Genomic DNA, 27692 nt, shown 5'->3' on the forward strand with positions numbered 1-27692 from the left:
GGATAGCTTTTAGCATTGAACTTCAAATACAGAAATAAGGGAGTGGACTTCTTGAAGCAAAAGCAGGGAAAATTTCTTGGCAGTTGCTGAACAGTCACCAGAGAAGCCACCCTCCTGCCTGGCCCAGCTGCTCTGCTGGTGGCCCTTACAGGGAGCGCAGGCTGCTCTGCAGAGCAGCCCTGTGCTGAGCCGGAGGGACGAGACGCACCTCCCGTCACTGGTTCCTGTAGAGCAGAGACTGTCGCGTGCCCCTTGCTGAAGTCCCGGCTCTTTCCTGAGGGTAGAACGAGCACCAGGAATGGCATCTGCGCAAGAGGCTCAGCAAAATGTCTTTTCCTGCACACTTGGCTCATACCATGTGTAGATGTGCATGTTTCACTCTTGCTAATTCAGCAAGCACTGTTCATGCTGTGCACTGGATAATGTAAAATCCTGTACAAAATGTAATATGGGAGAATATAATTAAAACTACATGATGTGGCTGCACCAAGAAACCGAGCTGAGGTCTCGGAAGAAACCTGAACTTTGCCGGTTTTTAGCTTTCCACGCTTGATTTCTGTAGCATTGACTTTATTTAATGTGGGTGTTTGTAAATAACTTTCTAAGTGTTTTAGATGGAGGAAATCCCCCCTCCCTTCCTTCCCAAGTAGTTCTGCGTAAATAATGTTGGAGAAGAACGTACCCAGCAGGATGTGACAGCCCGAGAGAGGCGGCCGCGGCTCCACGCTGCCAGGGCCAGGCAGCAGCGCGGCCGAGGGAGTGTATTCCCCGTGGGCACCGCATGCAGCGCAGAGACACCGCGTAAATATAGATGTGTACACAGCCCAGAGTGCTGCACGAGTGCAGGCACCACCTCCAGCCTCGTCCTGCTGCCCTCGCTGGCCGAGAAGGATGGAGGTCTGTTAGTGGGAACGTGTGTGTATATAAACAAAAATCTAGATGCGTAAGACGCAGCCCTGCAGCAGCTGCACTTGGACTCCTCGCCTGCCCAGCGGCTCCCTGGGGCTGGATCCCCCCTGCCACCCCGAGCCCCTTGCCGTGGGACGGGAGCTGTGGTTGTGGATGGAGGTGATGCTGAGCGCTGTGGCGAGCGCAGCCCTCGGCTCGCGTGGCTGCCCTCTGAGGCTCACTCTTTTCCTCCCTAGAGCCGAGAGCATCACCTCTGCTCTCTGTGAGCCCTCTGGTGGGTCCCCCCCCCAGCCGCTTCCCGCAAAGGGTCCTCCCGCAGCAGCTGTGGGATGGAGCAAAGATGGTCCCACGGATTCCCCACAGAGGCTGGGGGAGCAATAAGGATGTGCACGGATTATCGCGCTCGAACTTAGACAACTGGCAGCCATATGTGTAAGCAAACAAAGTTTTACTACTTCTCCCTAAAAGAGATCGTTTTAGAAGCTTTATTTTCTTGCCAGTTGGCTGAGAAGCGAACAAGGAACAATAGATTCAAGCTGAAATAATTTGCATTTATGATGAAGACAAGGAATATCTACCTTGCACTTTCCTAAAAAAGAAAAATTAAACCCCATTTTTAATTAACTGATAAACTATTAATCAAATTTTTGCAATGTTAGGTGACACATTATTCATTTAGATAGAATGACTGTGAACTTAAACTAATCAAATCTGATTTGCCCACATATGCTTGATTGAAATACATTTTAACTAGCATATACAAAGAGAAAATCTTGGATTTCTTACCTAATCTTCAGAGTATACTGCTGAGTTAATAAGGGCAGTTTTTTTTTAAATGAGACCACCATTTCTTAATCTGCATATCAAAATCAAGAGCAACTTAATTGCAAAACACATATTCCTGAAATCTAATCATTATACTGCTTTAGGGTATTTTATTGAAGCATGTTAAATTATGGACAGAATATTAATGATGACGCTAATCAAACCCAATTAGTCATTTCTAACAATAGTCACATAAATATACAAGTCAGGTACTAAAGTACTGTAGGTATGGGTTTAAGGTTTTTTTTTTTTAATATAAAATTTATGTGGTATATATGAATTATATACTCGTTATTTTTAATCTAAAAATCTAGGACAAGTCATTTCAAAGGAATGTCGATGTGCCAGAAGACAATGGGACCTGTCCCTTAGCATTAGGACTGATGCTTCTCATTCCCGCACACCCACCCGCCGCCGTGAGCGGAGGCCGATGGGCGCGTGGTCGGTGGGGCAGAAGGGGGCATCTGCCCAGCTCCCAAACACGGGGAGATGGACGTGCATGCGAGTTCTCTCCCACATGGTGACTACCGTGACTGCACAGGCCAGACGCCTGCGAGAGCAACCTGGTCTCGTGCTGTACGGGGTTTGCACATGCTGCTGTAGTAATTGCAGTATATAATAATTATGGGTGTATTGTGTCTGCTTTAAAAATCAGCATCTTCCTGCAAGCTCAGACACAGCATCTCGTAGACATTTAAGCGTAATGCTTATGTTCATGCTGATTCTATCTAAGCATGGTTCAATATCGATATTTTGGGTGGTTTTCAGTTTGTTTCAGCTTCCTGCTTCCTAATTACAGGAGGGCAGCTGACATCTTACTTTAGGTCCATCCACTTCATCAGGAAAACCCGCACAACGCGGGGGTCACAGAAGACCTTCTGCTGATGGGTCTTTTGAAAGATGATGTGTTCTGAAAATCCTTTCAAATTGCAACTGTAACCATAATTTCCATAATGATTCAGGTCACATAAAAGAATGACTTAGTGTGTTTATAACCCCTTTTCGCACTTTCAGGTTTAAGGACGTGTATTTTCTAATTTGTAATCATCTAATTTTAAAAAGGGGTGGCCATAAATAATAGGTATGGGTTTAGTGCCAGACAGGGTAGCCCTGGCAAGACTTGTGATGCCGTTGATGCAGTGGTTGTGCTGGGTCAGGGAACCCAGCAGCATTTTCCCCTGCGAGGCATGACTGCCGCCGGCTCTGTCACCCGGGCCAGGCGTGGGGGCTAGCGAGGGCGCTGGGTGCTGGGCGAAAAGGGGCTGGGAAGCCTCCCCTGCCAGCTGTCAGAGAAATGGGTCTCCGGTGATGAGTGGGAGAGCTGCTGTCACAGGCGGGAAAGGGGGAGAACGCCCTTGTAGGGAGCAGTTGGGCATGGCTCCAGCGGGCACTGGCGGGGGCCGGGGATGGACTGGGATAACCAGCTGTGGCAGGGAGCAGGTCCGGAGCAGGTCGCCGTGAGAGCACTGGCTGGCAAAGGGCCATCTGGCAGTGGGTCTGTGGGGCTCTGCAGCCCCACAGCGGGGTGGCCGAGACACAGCTCTCAGGGTGCTGCATGTGCCACCAAAGGGGCAGCTTGCTTTTCCATGCTGGTTCCTTCTCTAATAACAAGATCATACACAAGTGCTTGTGCTAGTCACAAGCCAAATTACACTGGCTCTTGTGCTCAGGAAATAGCTCCCCGTCAGGGATCCAAGCAGCCCCTTCAGAAGGTGCTGTGGGGGGGAGCAGCTCCTGTTCACCGATGACCACGGTGGCTTCAATCTGTGGCAAACCCTTATAAACAGTCTGTAGTGATGCTGGATCTGCAAAGAGTTTTCTCAAACCCCTGTAAGATTAGTCAAAATCCACTTCTATGAAAAGAAAATACTTCAGTGAAACAGCAGCTGCTGTTAGAAGCTTCACTATAGCTTTAGGTTCAGAGAAGATTTAAATTTCTACCTGCTATGCAATTCCAAATTGGTTTGTCATAAAGAGTGCTTGTGCCCACAAAACCAGGTGGGGAGGCCAAGGGCCATCTGAATTGATATATGCTTAGGTGCTTTTTAACATGAGTATGTAGCTTTGTCCAAAAGGAATCAAAAGCTTCCGGCAAGCTTGAAAAGGGAGATGACTGATACTGCATTGTAAGTAGTCAAATTAAGACTTCCTCTACTTCATAAACTCTTCTGGAAGCCTGCCTATGCTCTAAGGGCCACAGGCTGTTTTATTCTATCTTTCACTATAAGAAGTAGTGACTCAATTATAATGTGTAAGCACCTTCATGGAAGGAAAATGCAGGGTAGTAGGGAACTCTCTTACCTAACAGAAATGTGTCAGAAGAACCAGTGTCTGGAGAGTGAAGCCGGAATTGGAATTAAAGCAGCTGTTTTAAAGTAGCCGCTGGAACTCTCTGCATGGATTTGCAATGGTTCCATCTGTCTTGGTATCTTCAGACCATCACAAGGTGTCTCCGATTGATCGTCTTTAGTTATGTAGAAGCTGTTAATCAAAGTGCAGGTAATAAATATAACACAAGGGTATTCTGGTGCTCTATTAGCTCTTGCTGTGTGAGCTGGGATGGCTGCTCTGTCCTTGCCTTAACATCTCCAGATCTATGTATTATACTTCCTTGTCTGTCACTGTTTAACTTCAACAAATATTTGGTCCTCTCTTGCAAATGCAAAAGGAAATTACTGGTTCCTTGACTTTTCCATCATTTCAGTTGCATAACAAAGCACTGTCCCAGCCAAAACACCTGTGACTAAAGAATCCTGTATTATTTCCTCTCATTCACAAATAATACGTGGTTGCTCCTATTACTCCTGTTGCTGCTATGTTAAGAGTTAATGTTCTCCAGAGTCTGAGTTTGTGCAGTATTTCAAATCCACTGCGCCTGTGTGTGTGCAGCCTGGCTGTTTTCAGCCTCGTGGTTGCAAAAGGGAGGGTGGCTGTCCCTGTGGCCAAGGGCGTGCCTGGCCTGCAGAGGCAGTTTGGAGGTACGGAAGATCTGCCTTGGTGGGAAGGGTCAAATCCTATCATAGTGCAGGGCAATTCTCGGGGAAGATCTGCTTCGACCATAATTTACTATAGTGTTTTATAAGAATAGAACGGGACACTACTAACTAGTTAAAGCTAATGAGCTGGTTGGTTATTACATCATGCCCATACTGAAAACAAAAAGATCCTCTAGTAACTAAACTACTTCAGCATGGCTCGCGTACAGCTTCTGCTCCCACTGCGTGACTTTCTGGACCCAGCAAGCTGCACAGAGTGGTATTGGAATTCATCAGTGTTTCAAAAGAACATTAAAATTTAACAAGTACGTTTAACTAAAAAATCTATATCTAAATAGCACGGAGGTAGTGATAAAAAGGAGGTAATTCAGGCTAAGACACTGCATTAACTTCCCTGTGAATGGACCTTTCAGACAGCGTGGAGCCGGGTTGGAGTTGCTGATCTGATGCCAGTTTCTTTACTAGAGCCCATGGAGCCTGTGCCTTGGGTTTGAGGGGCGTCACAGCCTCCTCGTTGACTCTAGCACAGGGTTTTGACAGATAAGCTTAAAAAAAACCCAACGCCAACAAAAATCCACAAACACAAAGAAAAATAATTGTTTTATGGGTCTTTCTTTGCTAGTACTGCAAAGGTATTTTGCTACTAGAATCATCTTTCTGGAAAGGTTCTTCCTCCCTGCCAGGTTCATTGAACCTGGCCAAGAACATGACCAACTCGTGTATTGCTCCAGCTCTACCAGTGACTTTATTAAGGTTAGTTCCTATCTCTGTAATAAGTGAATTATTTATACCTTAGCTGGGGGACAAGTTCTGAAATATTAGAAAAATATTAGCTCCGTGCAACTTTGCACGATTCCTTAAAAGTGCCTACTGCAACGTGAATGACAAGGTGTGTCCCTTGCCACCTTCTTCCCTCCTCTTGCTGAACCACCTCCGAAGTGCCAGAGGAACAGCTCCCTTCAATTCTTTTAACCACAGATGAAACTATATGCTTACACAATACTGTAGAGAACTCTGCAAATACTGAGTCACTACAGTGAGCTGTCAGTTCTACTATAAAATTAAAATCATTACTGTGTGATTTATTTCCCTGGCAGTTTGTCTAAAAATAAAAATTGGACCCAGATTTCCTCAAAGCCTCCACTCCTCAGCTGTTTCAAAACTGAAAGTTAATGGTGAAAGCCGCTGCCTGACAGTTTTAAATCCCTTTCCCTGTGAGCCAGAGCTGCGCAGCACCAGTGGTTCCCGGGGTGTGTGGGATCAGCTCCATGCATGGCCACCGGCACGGACCATTCCTACCCAGCAGTTCTATACCACAGGGTTCCCACATGCCTTTCGCCTCTGAAAAGCACTACAGAATTGCAGGTGAGGTATCATGGAGCAACTCCTCTTCTGTAAGGTCTGCTACCAGACTCCGGGGCGATGGCAAGGTTAATTAGGAGGCCTGGCTATATCAAAGGGCTGGAGAAGGGCTTGGTGCTGCTCGTGTGCTGCTGCTGACAGCTGTGCGATCGCTGACACATCCTCATTCTGAGAGCAGGGAGCTGGCAGCTCCTCACATCCAAGTTTCGCATCGGAGCTCTCCAGGTCAGGGCAGACCTGGTTGGGCTGTAAAGATTTGTGCCTGCTCTTTTGGGGACATACGGGGTTAAAGGAGACACTTGGAATTAAAAGCCTGGTTCTATTAAAATGAGTGGCAAAACTCCCATCTACCATGGACTGTCAGAACGCTTTGTAGAGCCCCCTCAGATTTCTGTTCTGTTAATAATTATTACTTCTACATAAAACTAAATTTCTATATTTAAAACGTATAACTTGGCGACCACGAAGCGCACATGTCTGCAATGAGTAACGGTGTGAGCCCAGTACTCCAACTCTCCCCCATTCTCTTCCCTCCCCATGTTTTACCTGCCATTCCTCTGCCTAAATTTTAGACTGAGTTCGTCTTCTTTTGTTCTGCTGGCAGAGCCCAGCACCTCTGTGGCTCTGTGTGAAATACAACAAGTATTTTAAATCAGGGAAACCAAATGTTCATGCATTTGACAGTTCCAGAACATGAATGCAAGTGATGAGGCATGCGTGTCTAGAGATGTGCTTTCTACAGCCACATATTGTTTCCTTTTAAAGACATCTGCATCTACTGAATTCAGTCCAGAATTTGGCCTAGAAATTTACCATTATTATGCCTCAATCCAGCTAAGCGTGACTGTAGGGAGATTTAAAATTAAGTGTACATGTAAGTGCTTTGTCGGATAGAGGCCTCGAAGATTTGGTGCATTTGTACTCTCATAATTTTAAAAGGAAACATATTACTGAAAGTCTACAGTCCCTTATTCTGTCACTTCCTCACTTATTTTGATTTATTATATAGAAATGCATGTCTCCTAAATCCTAGATGCTTTAGAAAAAAACCAACCCAACTTAGCTACCACCAGTGATCAAAAATCTTGTTGAGCCAGGCATTCGGAAGTGCTGTCCTTGCAGTCCTGCCAGCACGGGCACTGCGGTTTTGGTTGGGCTTTCCATTGAGCTAGCTGTAATTTTCCCTGCAGATGTTGAGCCCTGGAGATGCCAGCTCAGGGATGCCAACTAGCTGTTGCTGTGGCAGAGTGGAATAGGTTGGCACGGTGCTTCAAAACAGAGATAAGATGGCCAGGCAGAAACTTTCTGCACTGTAATGCAATAAATGCATGTAAACAGACAGAGATCAAGGCTCATCTTGTAAATCGATATGATGCCCAAGTTCACATTGATTAAAATAGTTTGTGTCTCCAAAACTATTAGTCAACTCGATCAATTAAGTTTGATATGCCAAAGGATGTGGAAATGCCTGCTTATCTGTTGCATAGAAGGAGTCTAATAATCAGACCTATTTGTACACGTGTCCTGCAAACGCAGTGGGCATCTTTGGAACCATTCTCCACTTTGGGGCCCGGGACTACTGTCTGAATGCCTGGGGTCATCTCACTGAGATGTACACAGGTATTTGTAGTTTACATCATTCCACACAAAATATACACTTGTTTTGATGATAAACAAAGTCTTGTTTATCATGATTATTTAGAGGAAGGAAAAAAAATCTACTGGAAATCTTCAGGGCTCAGAAAGTACAAAGCTAGCTGACTGTTACTTTTTCTTTTCTAAAGACACCGTGTGAATTCAGCAGTGGTAAAAAGCGTTGGATTCACACCACGGAGCCTGGAGACCTCCGTTTCAAGTGCCACCTGCAGTGGTGGTTTATGAGATGAGGATTGCTCTCCTAGAAGTTATAATGAGACCACCCAGCCCCGATTCCATATGCCACAGATTAGAATTCAGATGGTAATGATTTCTCCCTATTACCAAGGCCAGATTTGATCTGGTGACGCAAAAAAAAAGAGCTCATGTTGTGCTACGAGTCTCCTCAGCCTTGAGCCTCCGAAGAAACTCTTACTTTGACAAGTCAGCTAAATTTTTCTCCCCTCAGGAGAGCCCATGACCGTGCAAGTACTTCCACCGAAGCCACAATGACCGTCCCAGTGGCTGGGATCGCATGCTCAGGGAAGGGTGTGCAGGAATGAATCATAATATGCTTTGGGGTTTATAGCAGCAGAAGTAGAGGACAGTAGTTTCTGGCTTCCTTCTGTCTGTCATAGTCCTATGCCATGTGCTTTCTTAGAAAAGAATGCAATGCTCAGTGTCATTTGGGAGTTTACTGAGAAGAGTTCAACAAAACTGGTAGGATATCTTTAGCAACAAAATCGGTGTTTTAGAATGGAATAAATGTCAAAAACAAAACAAAAGGTGAAGTGAAATGAAAGGGAAGCTGGATGATGGGGAAATGGGTTTGAGCTTGTGAGGGAAATGCCCTGGTTTTCATACGAGTACACTTGTGAAGTGTATAAATAAGTATATGTAAATGTATGTAAATATAGTTCCCTGAAGTGAATAAGAAATTACAATTAAAAGGATAGACAAAGCTATTAATTGAAAGTAATGATAAACCCAGCCTTTGTAGTTACAAGCTTTACTGCAGTGCCTGAAACTCAGGTAAGAAGCCTGGGAAGTGAAGTAAGGCTGCGATGTTGGCTTGCTGCAGTGTGGAGAAGAGGATGCCCTATCCAGGAGAAATGCCATTTCAACACTCTGAAACAAGACAGGGTAAAATGCCTCGTTAGCAGGCACAGCTCCCCTTGGGCCTGGAGACCAAGAGAGCAGCTTTCTGAGAGTCCCAACGGGGCCAAACTGGCTGTCTCTGCTACAGCAAAAAACAATGGTGTGTAGCCTGCTCTTATGAATAACTGGCAGAAAAACATACCTAGTATCGAATATTTAACAGGGCCACTTCTGGTGGAGAATTCTTCATGGGTCTAACCTGGGTGGCTCCTGTCTGGACCTGATGCACGACCTGTATGAAACGGGCTGCCGTGGCCCAAAGCCTGATAGCCTGTTTTAGCTTGTGAAAGGGAAATACAGACTGCCAGACAAATTTCTGTGGTACCAGCTCTGGTCTGTGCGTGCAGACTGAGTGTGTGTTTGCTGGTTCCTATATGGAAGCGAGTTTGTGTGTCCAAATGCTAGAAAAGAAGTTGTGTATGCGATGGGAAAGACCCCTAAATCCAGTTCCTGAGGCTGTGTAAGGGCTGCTCTCACTCTGCTGCCCTCATCATCACCTGAGCAAACGAGTACAGGAGCAGATAGTTTCAGAGAAATACATCCTTGATGTCACAGTCTTCTCTTTAAAGACAATGTGAATGCGATACTGTCTGACAAGCTAAAAGAACAAATTTCACAGTCCTCCTCATAAAAACCTCAGAATTGGATTCTCCTTTCACTAACGCAGGTATAAATCGCTGCTGCAGTCAACAGAGTTGTACCAGCCTTAATTCTGGGACATACGAGAGGAGGCTGAAGCTATTGAGGTACTCAGCTATTGAGGCTGTCTGCATTGGTGCACCGCTGCAATCAGAAACCTCTCCTCCTTCATGGAAAAAAGATGAGGGGAAAAAGCAAAGTGACACTAATCTTTTCTGAGTCTGTCTTTCCTCTTGGGTGTGACTGCATGCAGAAAGCTGGGATCTCCAGGTGATACTAATCAAAGATGGCAGAAACAACTGCAAAGCACACAAATAAAGCATCCAAGTTTCATGTATTAAACCAACCAGGACAACGCTCACAGTATAAAAGCTACGATACAGTCAGCTGTGTTGCCAAGAGGGGCCCGGAGCTTTATGCAGTGATAGCATAAAAATAAATTGTTATTACTAGCAAACACATAACAAGATTAAAGCCTTATGCGCACTAATAGTTGGATATCTTGCCCTCCAAAGATATCATGTATTTTACAGAGATACCTTTTAGATCATGAAAAAGAATTTCTATAGATGGTCCTACCAGAAAGCTTATAGTCTGTCCCAGCTTTTCTCAAACAGTTGCTCCCAGACGTGTGGTATCATGTATAAATGTATGCACATGGATAGGTAATTTCTGACTATTTTCTGTGTCTTGACTGAGTCCAATATGTAGATTCAGGCTTCTCTCCATCACTACAGATGTATAAATGCAATGTACTGTATTGATGGACTTCAAGGTCCGGTAGCTTCAGCCTTAACGCAATGAAAAATCAGACCCCTTATTCTCCCTGCAGAGGAAACACAAAGGAACATCAACCTATTTAATACATGATTCTGCTAAAAAACTGAATGTGGGGGCACATCAGTTTGATGGGTCTCAGATATTGGTGTTAAACATGGGACACTTGGGTGGGAGGATGGCAAGGGAGAGGATCAGTTCGTGACTGAGCAAATAAATACTTAGCTATCACCTAGTGCTCCTTATAGAGAGTTCTCCAGAGTTTTCCCCAAGGTATCATGAAAATCACCTGGTAGGGCATCTAAAAGACTTACTGTAGTAAACAAGTATACAAAAATCTACAGCTTAGCCAATTAGATTTATTTTATATTCCATAGAGGTTCAGGGGCCACAATGGCTTCATGCAGGTGATAAGTGCAGAACGTGACCCACTGCTGGCTCACGTTGGACAGGACTGGGCCTGGTAATGGTGACACCTCCCTGTTATAAGGGACAGGTGTTTGACCTGCCCAGCATTCCCAAAAGCCAGTCAGGATCTTACCTGAAATAAAAAAAAGAAACTCCCGAAACAAAGAATTTTATTTAGAGAGGAGACACTGCTTTTATTCTGTGCATGTGCTGGGTGGAAGACCTTCCTAACTAAGGATGTGGAAAGGAAATAAGCAATTTTGTGTTGAAGTAGAATTGTGTAACCTCCTGAATACACGTCTTAGGTGTAACAATTGTATTAGCCAGGTGAGATTCTGACAGTCTGTTTCCTATAAACTGGCCTTCGGGGTCTTCAGTAGGTGCGCTAGTTTTGTGGGAGATAATCCTTTAAGTAGTCCTTAAACTACGACAAATTCTCCCTGTTTGATCCCTTTCCTTCTTTCATCACACACTTTCAACCTTGAGTCGATTAACTACCAAGTTCATAATTTTCTTAAGAATAAGTGCCTGCATTCCTGAGCAGAGGCCGGGATGTTTATAGGAGATACCGAGTGTCTGCATCTCTGGGCAGGTGCTTGCAGGAGACGCCGAGTGCACGCGTGTCAGATTTTAGGGTGTTTATAGGAGATACGAAGCGCCTGCACCTGGGCAGCTCTTGGGGTGTTTGTAGGAGATCCCGGATGCATCTCTGAGCAGATCGTAGGGTGTTTGTAGCAGATATGAAGTGTCCGCATCTCTGGGCAGGTAAGGGGGTGTCTACAGATGGTGCTCAGTGTCTGGGCAGATTTTAGGGTGTTTGTAGATGGTATTGAGCGCATCTCTGGGCAGATACCGGGGTGTTTGTAGGAGAAAGGAAGTGTCTGCACCTCTGGGCAGACGTTAGGCCGTTTGTAGGAGAGCTGAAGCGCCCGGACCCCGGGCCGGTGTCGGGGCGCCCGCAGGACACCCCGGGCGCCGCCCGCCCCGCCGCGGTGCCGGGGGTGGCGGGGGCGGCCCGGTGCGCAGCAGCGCCCGCCCCCGCGGCTCCCGGCGTGCAGCAGGCGCGGCCCGGCAGCCCAGGCTGCGATGCCGGCTCCGCTGGCAGCGCCCCGGGCAGCTCGGCGGCGGCGGCGGCGGCGCTGATCGCACGGCCATGGAGGCGGGCGGCGCCGCCCCGCTCCGCGCCGCGCTTGTGGGCCGCCTGCGCCGCGAGCACCGGCAGGTACCGACCGGCGGGCACGTGACCGCCTGACGTCAGCGCCGCGCGGGGCCCGGGACCGGGGGGGACCCGGCGGGACGGGGGGGGGCCGGGGCCCGGGAAGCCCGAACGGGACCCGAGCAGCCCAGGGGTCTGGGAGCCCCAGCGGAGCCGGGGCCGGGCCTGGGGCACTGGGACCCGAGCGGCCGCGGGCCCGGGGAAGCCTGAGGTCCTGAGAACTCAAGACGCAGCGCCGCGCAGGGCCCGGAACCGGGGGGACCCCTCGGGGATGGGGGGGCCTAAACAGGGCCGGGACCGGGGCAGGGGGAGCGTGAGGCTTTGGGGGCCAGGGCCCAGGCCGCCCGAACGGGACCCGAGCAGCCCCGGGGCCTCGGGAGCCCGAGAGGGGCCGGGCCCGGGGCAGCCTGAGGCCTCGAGAACTCGAGCGGCGCCGGTGGAGCTCGAGCGGGGCCGGGCCCAGGGCAGCCCCAGGCCTTGGGAGCCTGAGCGGGACCGGGACCGGGCTTGAGGCCTCGGGAGCCCGAGCAACCCCGGAGGAGCCCAAGGCCTCGGGAGCCCAAGTCGTGCCGGGGCCCGGGGAGCCCGAGCAGCCCGGGGGCCGCCGGTGGGGCCTGAGCGAAGCTTTGGGAGCCCCCAGGGGAGGCAGAGGCCCATCCGCGCTGCCCTGCAGGCTGGCCTGTTGGAAGAGCACAAAGCCTATGCGCTTCTGGCTTCCAAACCCGCGTTCCTCACCCACTTCCCAGCGGTTTTCCAGCCGCAGGGCTGCTTGTACGGTGTTCACACAGGGGCTGCAGGCAGTCCCCTGCGAGACCCATCTCCAAGCCCTCATGGGCCAACCCCAGAGTGAGTCTGCCAACGGTTAATACCTTAAAAAACATCAATGGCATTTGAAATTGTAATTTTATGGCTGGACTCGATGATCTTAAAGGTCTTTTCCAACATAAGCAATTCTGTGAAATGAGTTTGCAAGGGCCAGAGTCCTCTGCAAAAGTAAGAATCTCGAAGCTGGTCCCGTGTATTGCCGTAGAGCAGTGCTCGGGATCCCTCCTCCTGCTGGTCACCCCTGTTCTCAGGCGAGTGGCCCTGGCTGACAGATTGAACGTGATCCTGGGCTCACAGGTCCTGGCCTGGCAGTGAACTCCATGGGTGCAGAAGCTGCTGTGGAGCTCATGCAGCGTGCCGTGTGTTACCAGCACAGGGATGTTTGCCCACAGTCTGCATGCCCTTCATGTTGTCTGCTCTTTTTCCCCATGTGGTTAAAGTTTTTTAAAGGTGCTTTTAAGACACACATTGGAGCTTCTCAGTTATAGTGGAGGACTTCATCTGTAGCGTGTGTTGCTTCTTCACATGCTGGTTTAGCTAAGAGTAAGAAAACTGACACGTATGTGGTGTAAAAAACATGCTTTGTCTGCAATGCAGCATGAAAAGATGCATCTCCTTTTGAGCAGCGTAGTACTAAATCAGTCCTGGAACATCTGTGTAACCAACTGGCCATGCGTGTGGATGAACAGTAGGAGGATCTGCTGAAATACTCTGTGTCATCCATCCTGCACAGATAGTAACCCATTATATTCGTCTGGTAATAGGAACTTGTCTGCTTGGACTCCTCCAGTTCATTTTCAAGGAGGTGGAACTGGAGAATAATTTCTGTGGTACGTGAGTGTCAGTGAGGCCTAAGGTGTAAGCGGGTGTCTGTTGTAGCCATGTGGAATTATTCCCAGTTCATAGTAAGACCGCCCTGTAAGTAAGTTTAAGGCTCTTAAACAGATCTGCTCCACTGGAAAAGAGGCCTGGGAGACCATTAATTAAGCCTCTGTTAGGCTGATTTACCAAAATTATGTTTTATTGTAGGGCAGCTTTATGTAATTTCTGCAAATTGGCCAAAAAAATTGGAACGGTTCAGCCCCAGTATGGAATTCCACTAAAGAACCACCTATGTGGGCTACAGTGGAGCGTCATGCTGAAGATACAGTGGCCTTCCCCTCTGCGCAATGAATATCTGAACTTGGATTACAACAGTATTTTCAGTTCCAAAAATACTGTATTTTAGGCTGGAGGAGGGCTTTTGATTTCAGCCTTCTCTGTGCAGAGATTCAGATTTTTCTTACAAAATTACAGAGGTTGAAGGCTCTTGTTTTGGCCTTGGTGCAGGGATGAGGGAGCGTTAGCTACCGCATGCTTTGGTAAACTGGTGAGCCAAGTATAAGTGTCATAACAAACAGTGAAGTTACTTAGCCGGAACGATATCCATATACACTGGCATTTAAGCAGGCACATAGATTTCTTTTAATTACTGTGATCTTGTGCTGTCCCAGTGATCCTTGAATAAGAAACCTCTTTATTGCTGTTAGTCTGAAGGCAGCCTTTAGTGTGACAGCGAAATACATCATTATGTCTGTGGAGTTAAAGACAGTATTTGAATCGCAGTTATTTTAAAATCGTGGTGGTTGTACAATCCTGGTTCAGCCACGGGTTTGAGCTTTAAAGTGCTGAAGAGCTGCTCTGGATGGAGCACATGTGGGCTGAGGCTTGCTTTCTGTTGAAGAACATGAAGAAAGCAGGATGTTCCTCTGCATGAGGCAGCAGCTGCCAGGTTTAGGACCCCTGGTGAAAAGTAATTTCAGTCCTTGTGTAGGACCACTCACCTGTTGGACAGATTTCACCTCATTAATTTGTGGTGGTAGTAAGACCAAACTGTTAAAAGCAGTTTTCAGTGATCCCACTAAAGGCACTTTGTATAAAAACACGACTTAGAATGTGTGTCTTGGGGATAAATTATAGAAGAATATCTAGTAATTTTCATGATAAAGACTATTGTTGCTAGCATGGTGCCTGCGTAAGGTTTTGACTGTTTCTGTAAGAAGAATATAAGGTATGTGTCCCGGATTCTGTGGAAAAGTGGTATGTGTTAGCTGAAAATACTGCTGGAAATCTATTGCAAGTTAGGACAGGAATTAAAATGAATATTTCAGTAGGTGGATTCTCATGCTATGGAACCTGCATTTAAACATAATATTTTATATACAATGTTCCTACACTTAATCAAACGGGGTGGGATTGACATCCTGTAGGAAGCTGACGAGTCCAATCTGTGTGATTTCAGTGGGCAGTGAATTTGCGGTGGGCAGGTACGTTCTGAGGCTCCTGAGCATTGCCATGGAGGTAGGTGTAACAGGAGATGGTACGGAACCAGTTAGGGCCGAGAGACGTTTCTAGAGTGCAAATGCAGGCATAGAGAACCTAAAGGGCTCCAGCAGTAGCTGACACGGACAAACACGTTTTTATTTTCCATTTAGGAAAATGAGGGCAAGGCAGTGACTCTCCTGCCACTCATCAAGACAGCAAAGCACAGTTTGATTTAGTGCAGCTATTACCGAAACTCATTGGCCACTGTGTATTATGAGGTATTCTTAATGTGGATTCAAATAGTGGAGCTGCATGGTCTTTAGTTTCAAAATTGTTTTCAAGATCCTGAGTACTTGCAGGTTCTTAACAGTTAAACAGCTTGTAGGTGGATTATGTGGAAGTGAATCCCAGAGTCTTAAACTTACATTCATTGAACTGCTTTCTCTTCTTTTTCCATGGATTACTTCTGGGGCTGGCTGCTGCTCTTGAAGTCTTTTTCAGGTAATAGCTACACTGTGAAATCATCAGCTTGGGAGTTTTAGGGCTGTTCCTTCAGTCAGGAAAAGAGCAGCGAGGATGAGTAGGGACTTGCACACTTGGCACTGCTGCAGGAGCCCCTGGGAATCTGGAACTGCTGGCCTGTGGCCTCAGCAGGTGAGATTCTTGTGCTTTCCAGGGCAGGGTCTCCCAGGGTGCTGCACTTTTTCCAGCCTCCATTCAAGTTAACAGAACCTGGAGGAAGCCTGGACAGGAGACAGCAGCGTAGCAGCCCTTTGCTTTGCATAGTATCAGAAATGGGGTCACCAGCAGGTCCAGGGAGGTTATTCTCCCTCTGTACTCGGCACTGGTGAGACCGCACCTCGAATACTGTGTTCAGTTCTGGGCCCCTCACCACAAGAAGGATGTTGAGGCTCTGGAGCGTGTCCAGAGAAGAGCAACAAAGCTGGTGAGGGGGCTGGAGAACAAGTCTTATGAGGAGTGGCTGAGAGAGCTGGGGTTGTTTAGCCTTGAGAAGAGGAGGCTGAGGGGAGACCTTATTACTCTCTACAACTACCTGAAAGGAGGTTGTGGAGAGGAGGGAGCTGGCCTCTTCTCCCAAGTGACAGGGGACAGGACTAGAGGGAATGGCCTGAAGCTCCGTCAGGGGAGGTTCAGGTTGGATATCAGAAAAAAATTCTTCACAGTAAGAGTCATTGGGTACTGGAACAGGCTGCCCAGGGAGGTGGTCGAGTCGCCTTCCCTGGAGGTGTTTAAGGAACGGGTGGATGAAGTACTTAAGGACATGGTTTAGGGAGTGTTAGGAACGGTTGGACTCGATGATCCAATGGGTCCTTTCCAACCTTGTGATTCTGTGATTCTGTGATTCTGTGTGATAGTAACTGTTTGAGAAGGATTACCAGTGTGCTCCTTTGTAGGAAGCCCTGTCTGAAGCTCCATTTGCCCTTGTCCTTTTCAGAAGGTGCCTGGACATTGCCAGTTCAGAACAGTGTGATGGCATCCCCTCCACCCTGCCCAGTGCTTTTTTCTAGTGGTGCGCTCCAATAATGTTCTCTTGTGTGCTGCTTTCAGGTAAAAGTGCTAATTCAGTCATTATCCAGAAGCTTTCAGTGTAATACTTTCTGTTCCTCCAGTGCTAATTGTTCATCACTTTCACTTTTTGTAGTCAATATTTGTCTATGTTCTTATTAGTATGAATTAAACACCTACTAGTTTATATAGTGTCAAGAATTGTGAAATGAATTAACAGATCTTAAATAGTTTTTTTTAAATCATAATTAAACCCCAACTATTCACAAAGGAGTTTAAAGAGCGTTGCCTTTGTTCTGGAGCGGGCAAGTCTGTATATGTCCTGCCTCGTTGGTAACTGGAATGCGTAGGTGAGGTTATATCCACAAAATCTAGGTGTTACTGGATTGTGCTGCTCCTGTAGCTGCCTACAGACTCTGTGAGTGGATGCAGTGACCAGGGCACTGCTTGGGAGTCACCTTTCCTATCCCTGGCATCTCTGCAGGTCTCCATTCCTGAAGCAATACTCATAGCCTGTCTTCTTGGATTGACATGGGTACCCCTTGCCTCGTGTGTTTCTCTCCAACTTTGAGACTCTGAAATTGTGTTTTGTTTCCACCTGAAGTTCCAGTCTCACAGATGGATATGCTAGCTTGGAGCTTGCTGTCTTGAGGCCCTCGGAGCAGTCCCTGCAGGGAGACTTTGGTTGGTCATTGTGGGGCATCAGGGTGCTGGGCTGCAACGTACAGCCGCGGGGTTTGTGGTGCCTCTTGTCCGTTAGGTGGCAGTTTCACTGCCATCGAAAGAGTGATGCCTCAACACTTTTGTACGGACACTTGTGTGGCGATAAAATGTGAGAGAGTAAGTCATGCGTGCCAAAGTGGTCGTGTCCAACACTGGCATGATGTGGCAGGGGAGTGCGGAGCCAGTGGTGGATGAGCCAGAGTAGCCCTTTGGGCTTCTTCCTGTCTCTCTTTTCCTGCAGTATTTTTCCCAAACACGTTTCTTCAAAAGGCAGAAGTTTTCACCCAAGGGGGATTCATGTTAATAATTTGTTGAAATGTAGTGGTTTTGAGTAATATGAGTTAATAAATGAATATGATAACTCCAAAATGCTTTCCTCCTTTTCCATTAAATCGTACAGTGTGCCAGCAGACTGAAGAACTTTTAATAGTTTTATTTCATTTTTTCATTGAAAATGGGGCTCTAGGAAAAAGAATTGTGTAGACATTAATTCTGCCTTTCTCCCTCAGTGACTGCTGTGTTTTAGGCAAGTGCTGTGTAGCTTCCTAGAGGAAAAAATGAAAATTCGTTTTACATGTTTATTTTGCATGTGGCTTGTTACATCCTTGTTGCCAAGAGATGATTAAATATTTGAGCACCCATTAGTGATGCTCTGCAATGTAAAGTGGTATTGGAACCGATTATTCCATCAGTGACCTTTTAGGGTTTGGGGTGCACAGAGGAGTCTCCTGCAGGGGTCTTGGTACCACAAACATTTGGAGATGGAGGCAGCTTATGTGCATGTGCATGCTACAGGGAACACTTGAATGTACAAGGTTAAGCAGGTAAAACTGTGGAGTCAGAGCCAATGGAATTAAGTCAGTAGTTGAAATTATCTTGGATTTATCCAGAGTTTCTCTGAAATGATCCACATTTCAGAACAGCAGCAAACCCTTCCACTGTGGTTTGCAGGAGGGTCTGAAGAACAGAACTGAGGTTGAGGTCTTGACGCAGTCCCCATGGCAGGGACAGTCTGCTGAAGGCAGATCTTTGGGCTTAGACTTTATTAGATCCTGACTTTAATTACCACCTCATTACTTGCTCTGCTTTCTCAAAAAGTATTCCATACTTCATTTTCCCTAAGTAACTGGAAATGTGATTGAAAGGGATGTTTAAAGTGAGAGTAATTCAAGATTAAATAGTCACAAATTATATTATTGCTACATGTAAACAAATTACTTGCATATCTGATTTTATTCAGATTACTTTTCAAGTGGTAAATAATGCTTTATCACTTATATAGTGCTCTTACATCTTTAGAGTGCTTTTCTCACATTAATTAATCATCATTAAACACTCTGAGGTGGGTAGGTTAATACTATTATCCCCATTTTGCAGATGAAGAAATGTAGACTGAGAGGTTGCGATTTGCTCCAGGCCATATAGAAGAAATAGAATGAGAGCAAAACACAGAAGTGTGCCTGTAGAAACAGCACACGTGTGCTTAGCCTCTCAGATGCCTGACTTGCAATTCATGTAAGCAGGAACTTTGCTTTTGTGCCATGCTGCGTATTCCCACGTCCATACCCCCACGTGTGGAAGCAACCTGCCCTTCATTTACAAACTGCCTAAGCCGATGGGCATTTTGATTTTCAATTAAAATCACTTTCCTCTTAGAAATACAAGTTTCTCATTCTTTAGACTTGAACATAGCTGTGTGCCTTGGGCACAGCCAGTTCAGCATTGGTACCTGAAACTGCAGGTCATTCCAGTACCAGCTCTGGTGTTTGTACTTTTTCAGGAGTTGAAGTGTAGATAAAGTTCTGGCTTGGCAGCCTGCTTGTTGCTGTTCAGAACAGATAAGGGAGAGGAGAATTGTTCGTCGTGTGCTAAACCCATCACCTTTGTAGGCAGTGTCTTGCTGCTCAGCAGAAAGATACATTCGTATGCCTGTGCTCCACCTTGGCGAGCTACCTCAATAAAAATAGTCTGTGTCTGGAGAGGAAAGCAGAGCTGTTTGTGCATCGCCTTGACAGTCAGAAGCACCACAAAGGGTTACACTCAGCTGTTAGTAATGGGAGCACGTGCAGGAGCAACAGGTAAGGAAAAATGAGATGGATGAAAGAGGTGCCCGTGTACGCGAGGGTGAGAACCTGCTGGGGAGGGGCACGTAAGGAAACCCACAGGCTTGTACAGGTAGGAACCAGCTTCGTGCTACAGCATCCTTCTTGCCTGCCTTCATTCCCAAGGGAATGCTGCAGGTGACAGTCGTGCTGCTGGAGGAAGGGAACAAAATATTTGCCAATTTGTTTTCTTTTAAGGATATATGATGTGTTTTCTGCCAGTGGATCCTGTTTTAATAGCCAGACCCATGATAAAGTAATATTAAGTTTGCTGCAGGAGCAGTTTAATCACTGTTTTAGCATGCAGATGAGCCACTGGTAACTGCGTGCGGTCACAAACACGTACATTTTTCTGCCTAAAGGGGGAGAATTCAGAATTTATTGATACTACTTCCTCTTAAGAGTAATGCGGAGTTGGTGGCACTAGGAGTCCAGGCAGGTTGAACTGCAGGGAACAAACAAACTGGTTCGTTAATTTACCCTGCAAGGAGTTTCCATTCTTTAATTGTAACTCCAGATATAAATTATCTGTGGACGATGGACTAATGATTTTCCCATGTTTGATCAAAGGTGAAGAATCAGAGATTTGTTTATATATCTATCTATTTATTGCTTTGCTGTGTTAAAAGCAGTTGTTATCGAAACAGTGGGGCTGACCTAATAAAGGACATGTGCATAATTGATCTCCTTCTAGGCTGCAATATTTATTCTCTGTATAGTTTTAATAGAGTTCAGATTCCGACATGCAGCCTGAGCCGGTTTTAAGGTGGTAGGTTTTAACAGGTCTCGTTTTGTGTTGGCCACTGAAACGCAGAGCTTCGTGGTTGGTTCTGCCCTTTAGTAGCCCTTCCAGAGAGATTATATCGAAGAAGAAGAATTAAATTAAAATGGATTGGTGATATTGATTTTTCTTCTCTTTTTTTTTTTTTTTTTACTGGATAAAGGGCGCTGGGAGCAGCATACGCCCTGTACTGTTTTACTGATGGACTGGTTTTTAAAACATATGTGCCCAATTTACATATTTACTAATTAAAAAAGCTTGCTGGAAACATTAAGTAGACTATCTTCTGTGACCTTTAACATTGCAGCTAATGGATACAGCCTGGAAGTGTTCATAAAAGGTCCTTTAAATAATGTAGATGATTATGAATATGTAACTAGTTAATATGCAGCTCCGAAAGGATTATCATGTAGAGGTTAATGAACACGCGGCTCTCGCGGGTTGCAGGGCTTTTCTTTTTTCGCTTTCAGCTCACTTCATGCATGGGAAGTCGTGTCCTGGGGATGGGAGGCTTCCTGCCTTTTTCCATCCCTGTCTGCAAGGGGCAATTAAACTGGGACTTTTCCTAAAGGATTCCATGGACGTGTTTGTGTGCTGGGTTTTGTTGTGTTCTCCTCGGTTGCTGTGTTCAGGATGCTGCTGGGACGGGCTTCGGCTCTGCTGCTCGGTGGTGGTGGCTCCGCGTGCCTGGACGGAGCTGAGGGAACCCACCTTCCACAGAAACCTCACCGCTAGAAAGGGCTTGGCAGTCACTGGGGGAACTAGGTCCTGCAGCTGGTGTCCTACACCAGTCTGTACGGTTATTCTGAAACTTGAAAATAGTTAGCTTGCACACGAAGGAGTTTGATTTATGGAGTTCAGAGCAAATGCTGGATTTAAACTTGGCTTTCGCAGGATGAGTGACCTACTGGAGTTTCCTGGCGGGTTATGAAATAGCGTAACCGCAAGTGCAGAGCTGGTCCTTGTCAGTTAGTACTTTACTCTGCTTAAAGAATTATTAGCTCACAAAGTAGCCCCAGTTTTTTTGCTCCCGTGTGAGTAGAAGGCGCAGGGCCCGAGCTCCATTCTGCGATAGCTGCACATATGTGAATGAAAAAAAATAATCTTCCATTCTGTTGTTCGGGGAAAAAAAAAAAAGAATTATCTGCTCTAGTGATTTCAGCAGTACTGGAATGTGTGTTATTGTTTTCTCTGCAAATTCTCTCATTAATTGCTCTCCAATGGTAGACTTTTTTTGGCTATAGGAGAAATGAGATTTATAAAAAATAAAAAAAATCTAGAAAATTCTTACATGGAGGCGATGTCTAGACAGATCTAATTGCCTCCTGGCTTCATCACATTTCAAATAATTTAATGAAATTGTTTGTGTTATACTTTTGGTAACTGTTATTCAGAAATCAGAATATGTTTTGAAAGACAATATCTCCACGTAATGGTGGCAGAGAAGGTCACAGGTTTCAGCATCTTCTCTGTTTGCTGTATCACAGAGTCTACACAAATGCAGATAAAGTATTTCATTTTAACAACGGACTTTGTGAATTATTTTGGAAATCTTGGGAAAGCCTCTGGCGTAAAGAAATAAGTGAAATATTCAGATTTAAACTTTCTCTCTTTTTGACATCCAGAAAGAACAGAAGAAAAGGCAGCAGCCAGTAGTGGGGTCAAATATTGTAGTTTTTAGACATCACAAACTTAGTGTGTACTTTCTCAGATTGAGACGGCCGGTGGAAACGTGGGTCGATGTCCTGACAAAGGATAAAATGCTTTGGTGCTGAGGGGTTGGGAGTTGTGTTTGTTTCTAATGAAGGAGTATGGAGGTTACGTTGATGTCTTGTTGTAAAATATATATATGCCTATAGCTTGTCTATATATAATGTTGTTTTCTTACTCTGCAAGCATGTAACACTGCAAATAGATCTCCAGGCTGCACAAACTGCTGCCTACCTGTACTGTGTGTCCCCTGATGGTTATGGAGCAGGTGTGGTGCCCGAGTGTGGATTGAGAAGCTGTCATTTTTCCTGTGGTTATTGGTCTGCGTTAGCATGTGATGAAATGTGCAGCTTCTGAACTCCCGTTCGCATGCCTTTGCGCTGACAAATAAAACTGTATGAGACCCCAGCCACCCTGCAAAGCGGCTGCTGTGGTCTCTGATGCAATGACTGTGCAGCCTGTGCTTAGCCCTATGTTTCATGAGTTCTCTGTTTCAATGACAGGTGGTCACTAGCTGCCAAGAGAAGATCCAGCACTGGTAAGTGAAAAATGTTTGATTCCCTGCCTAAAATACTGATGAGTAACCTTGTTCTGTTGTAGAGAAGCACTGCTATTTACTCTCGCGATAGCCGGACCCTCCAAGCCTGGTTTGGGGCTGACAGGCGGTGAGAGCTCAGCATTATTGCAGTGCACTCTCTTGAAAATGTGTATGTTTTCCACTGCTCTCATTACTTTAAATCGCAAACACACTGAGTCCCAGTGTTCATACTTCTGGCTCAAATACCCACCTCATCTGTCTTTTTTCCCTGAGTAACCTTTTCTTTCTAACTATGGAGCAAGTAGGGGAGTTTGGCTCCCCCACTCCCGAGATGGACTAAAACAATGTGAAAGTCATGTTTGCCTGTTTTTTCCCCCCAGTAAATCATGTTTGTAATGTTTGGAAAGAAATGATCTGTTAGTAAAAACCGTATCTCTGGGCTCTTGTTTCCCTGTGTGTAATCCTTGGTTAATAGAAAACATGCTTAGTAAATAGTAGTTTTGTGTGGCATCTGAGGGAAATGTACATTTAATGGTGAATGAAGTCTTGTATTATGAGTTACTGTGAGATATAGCAGTTGATCTTAGAGATATCAAATTAGAATACATCCATGCTGTGTTTACCATGATTTTACCGAGAGAACAACAGGAGCCGTCTTGATTATTGTCTGCAGGGTTATTGCAGAATTGCAGCAACTGCCCCTTTAGTGGCAAGATTAAACTTTTGGTTATACACCATCAAGCATATAATATTTTAAATTTATTTTAAGAGGCTCTTTCTTCATGCCTGAAAGATCTCCAAGCAAATAATTTATATTTAGCGCGTATCAAATGTTTTCAGTTTAAATGCGCGTAGGCTGCAAGCCCTGGATAGGAGAGAAAAACCCAGGCGATCTGTACACATCATTGTATTCAATTCCGACTGTTGGCTCGCAGAAATAATCTAAACCCAGTATGTTTCATTTATGTTTAAAATTCAGAGACTGCATTACTTTTCAGTGAGGGAAACATTCTTGCAGTGCCTGCTGGTGCCATTGTGGGGGACTCAGGCGCAATTTCCCCGGTACGTGTCCTTTCTCGGGAGCTTTGCAACGACCCTGCTGGTTTGGTCCCAGGTGAAACTCCGTGTGTACAGAATTTCCCAGAAATAAACCACTTGTCAGAAAACCTTAAAATTCAAACAGATTTTTTTTTAAAGTTTGGGGAGTTGTGGTCCTTTTTTTTTTTCTTCTAAAGCCTGCTGAGGTTGGTGGAGAGGGTGGGAGCGTTGGCAGTGGCAGGAGGAGCTCCTCCTGTGTTTGCTTTTAAGCAAACTCTGGCAGTGGCCATGTGAGCTTCGGGTCTTGGAGCACAAACTGTCAAAAGGGAAACCCAACTTGCTAATGTCTGTTTATACAGCATCCATACAGCTTGGCTTTATAAAAAATTATTTAAAATTTCATGCCCTGATTGTGCAAGGGCAGAGTACTCAGTTCAACTTAGTGATTTGTTCATGTTAGGCTTTTTAAGTAGTAACTGACACAGGGGATGTTAAATAGAATTGGGTGTAAAACAATGGGAGTTTAAAATGCTCAACTTCAATGTATTTCCATTAAACTATTTTCTGTTTTATGTTTTAGTACACTTCTTGAAGTGTATGTCTGAAGCCATGAGTCCAGTAATGGGTCTGGTGTGGGATTAAACGTCTCAACATGCATTTCCCTTTATAGGGACATGTTGATAGCTGGAGGAGTCACAGTATTCACCTTCCCTGTTGGCTTTGATTCATCATTTCATATGGGGCCTGAGCATGGCACCAGCGCAGCCCCGAGCTGGCGTGACCGGCAGCTGCAGGGGAGGTGTGAGGTCAGCTTCCTTCCTTAAGTAGTGCTCTTTCGGAGCAATTAATTAAACAAATTGATTTTAATTTTCTTTATCTTAATGGTCCAGTTCAAGATGTGTCCGCACTTCTAGAGTTTCCCAGGGTGAAGGTTTGGTCAGCAAAGGGTAGTGATCCCATGGGAAGAGGAACATCCTTTGCTCGGGAATGCAGAGCTCCCGTAGCAAGCAGTTGCCACTGGACGCAGCGATTCGTAGCACTCAAACCATGAAGGAAGTGTCTTTTCAGCTGAATGAAGAAATGTTGAGTGACTTTCACCTATGAAACAATGGGAATGTTTAGTCCTGCTAAGAATGGTGGCTTTTTTTCTACCATTCTTCTCCTTTGCGTTTGAGCCACAGGCTAGGACTTTGGCTTGGGGATCACATTTGTTCTTCATTGGGTAGCTGGAGTGCCTCTGTGTCTGCTTCTCTAATATGGAGCTCTGGAGGCAAAGGCTGGGTTCTGTAAATATCATTAAGTAACTGATCATTACTTGGTGGTGACACCAAGTCCTAATTGCTTTGGTTCCGCTCCCAAAACATCTCAGTGAGTTCTGTTCAGATTCACGAGTTCAGCCTTCGCCTCTGAAGAGAGTGAATTATGTTCCAGCTTTGAGGTGGGAAGTCTGCTGTCCAACCAAAGCAGCAGTAAGCGTGGAATATGGTTTTGATGTCCTAGTGGCATAAAACCCTACATTCTCTTCTTCAGGACCAGCGAAGTTCAGGCATGGAAGCAAATGAGTCAAAACATGGGAGTATCAGATAATTTTTCATACCATACGCTGAAGAAGATTTCACTTTGCTTATGAATCTTAGAAAATCAATGATAATATTTTGAGAGTTGTGTTATCAACTATGATGTTTATTTTTCAGCACATTTATAGATTGCTTTCCTGAATCATCGTTGGAAAGCCTGTGATTTGCATCTTGGGTCAGCCTTTTTAAGTGCACTGCTCCATGCTGCCAGTTGCCTTTTATTGCAGAATTTACCGCCATATATATGTTTACTATTTGGAAGTACAAGTAAACAATGTCATCAAACCTGACATTTATATGCCAGCTTCTTCATGCGGGGCTGATTTCTGACCATCTGCAGAGTGGCAGTAGTCCATTAAGACTTCTTCCAGCCGGATTTAAGTATTTAAAACTGTCTTCTCAAAAGAGGGCTTTTTAGAAGAAGTATAGTTGCTTCTCTTGCATTCCCCATAGCAATTGAAATGCTGGATCTCACAGAGTCCTCTGAAGAGCCAGGTGTCCCCCCATGGGAATAATTTGACTGAGTTCACCGAGCGATTTCTGTCCTGGGCAGCAGTGTGGAGCGTGAGCCTCCTTATGCTGTGAGTAGAGAAGCAGCAGAAGGGGTGTTCCTCACCTGGATTGTCCAGGTGACTGCAGATGTAAGAGAATCTTGGTGGTCAAGTTGCTCTCAGGAGCGTTCACTCTTAGTGGGAACACAAAATTCACAGGAAAATCAGAATTAATGAAAATTTTGCCTATTTGTCAGCTCAAACAAAGGCCTTAAATTCCATCAACTGCATGTGTTTAGAATAATTTGTTTCTCTGGGTTTTTTTTGTGTTGTTAAATTACTAGCAGAAAAATATGAACTCTCTGCATGAGATATGAAAGTGAATCCCCTTGAATTTGTCAACAGGAAGAAGGTGGAGAGTGATTATGATGCTCTTCAGGAACGACTCCGTACGTTGCCCGACAAGCTGTCCTACGATATCATGGTATGTAAGCCATAGAGTTCTCCCGAGAATGCGGGACCAAACTGCCAGTATTGGGGTGTGTGCTCGGCAGCGAGGTGTTCTTCTTCGCGTGGCCACGTTGTGCTTGGTAAGGTTACATTTACTGTGGTAGTAATTGAACCTTGGCTTCTGGTTCTTTCTCTCTTCTCTGAAATCTGTTACAAATTACAATGCCACTGAAAAATCTGAACTGATGACATAATGTGAACACAAACCCTGACATGTCTGATATGTGAATCTCTTGTATAGAAAACTGTAATTATGACCAAATTACTGTACTTAGTAATTTCCTGAGAAGAAAGTGGCCATAGTATTTCCTGATTCATGGAAATAAACCTTAGAACATTGATTTTTTTCATAAAAAGGTGCTGCTAATTTTTGTTTCACCGGTCATCACATTGACATAGTGATCTTTCCTGATGCTTTGAATCTTCCCTAACCACTGTGCAGCTCCCTGGCTTAACTTCACCCTGTTGGCATGTACTCAGCAGGATTTTGACCAGATTGGCTTTTCTCTCTTTCCTTTTTTTCCTCCCCCATCTCAGGTCCAATTCAAGAGAGATCTGTGAAGGGAGGGGGGGTCGTGCTGTAAGTAATGGAATGGGGAATTCCAGCACAAAGCACATGCCTGCTTTCTTCCTGGGCAGCCTGGCTCAGCATGTAGAGTTGGGTCATTAGTAAGACGGCGTTGGAGTGTGCCTGCCATGTGGGAAAGGGGAGTGTTTCCCTCTCCTGTGCCGATGATTCAGCGCTGGTTTTTATGCGTGCAGTCCCTGTACCACGTGTGGCCACGTGATGTAAAGCAAAAAGATTGTGTGGTTCCAAAGCATTGAAAAGCCCCTACTTTTATAAGAGTTGGATAGGGCTTCTTCATAGTCAAATCAGCAATGTGAACTCACATCTGTTATTTTAAATGTATATAAATAGTTCCTATCCTGTTAGCCAAATATTTTCCTGTGTTTTCAATTTTGCTTTCATCCTTCTGGGGGAAGGGTGAAGAGGCACATGGTGCAGTCTGCTACTTGAAAACCAAGTCAGGAAGGGTATGTGTGTAGGAGAAGCACATAGATTCTGCAGAGTCTGAGCGTCAGGCTCCTGCCTACAGCGCAACTGTCGCAGGCGCTGGTACCCTCCTGGGTACGGAAGCTGGGCAAGATTGCATTCTCAGGAAACAGATCTGTTCTGATCAACAGCAACAGATCCAAGGAAACAGAATCCTCCCTCTGGAGCTGGCTGCTGTCCTTAGCTTTTTGCTGCCTCTATTTTAACTTAAATTTTATTTTGGTCTCCTACTTCCTTTGCAGTTGAAGCCCAGAGGGTGGCAGCAGGGCTGAGACGCTGGTGCAGGAGGCAGGGATGGGGGTGGTCAGGGCTCATTCTTGGTGATACGCTTTGCCCAAGCACTGTCTGCCCAGTGTGGGCTGGGGAAGGTGGTGCGGGTCGTAAAAATAGTGTCCCATGCATTGTGATCTGTGTCAAAAAGACCAAGGTAGAGATCGTCCCCCTCTACTTGATGCTGATGAGGCTGAATCCTATACTCAGTTTTGGGCCCCTCACTACGGGGGGCTGGAGTGCATGGAGAAGGGGAACGAAGCTGGAGCCCAGGGGTTGTGGGAGAGGCTGAGGGATGTGGGTTTTTTTAGTCTGGA

At 45.7% G+C, this 27692-nt stretch overlaps 1 protein-coding gene across 2 annotated transcripts in view; it reads left to right on the top strand.

Moving 5' to 3' along the window:
- The first annotated feature begins 11733 nt into the window (after positions 1-11733).
- Positions 11734-27692, top strand: part of URI1 (URI1 prefoldin like chaperone) — a 40459-nt gene continuing 24500 nt past the window's right edge. Inside the window, exons 1-3 of one of the 2 annotated variants that reach the window (XM_054079109.1) lie at positions 11734-11931; positions 22401-22435; positions 25947-26025. In XM_054079109.1, coding sequence (XP_053935084.1) covers positions 11863-11931; positions 22401-22435; positions 25947-26025 — 183 coding nt within the window. In that variant the 5' untranslated portion in view covers positions 11734-11862. Of the gene's footprint in view, positions 11932-13745; positions 15709-22400; positions 22436-25946; positions 26026-27692 lie in introns of those variants that run through there. The other variant, XM_054079108.1, reaches the window with a different exon arrangement.

Source organism: Cuculus canorus, chromosome 13 (genome assembly GCF_017976375.1).
Source record: "Cuculus canorus isolate bCucCan1 chromosome 13, bCucCan1.pri, whole genome shotgun sequence".
Taxonomy (NCBI): Eukaryota; Metazoa; Chordata; class Aves; order Cuculiformes; family Cuculidae; genus Cuculus; species Cuculus canorus.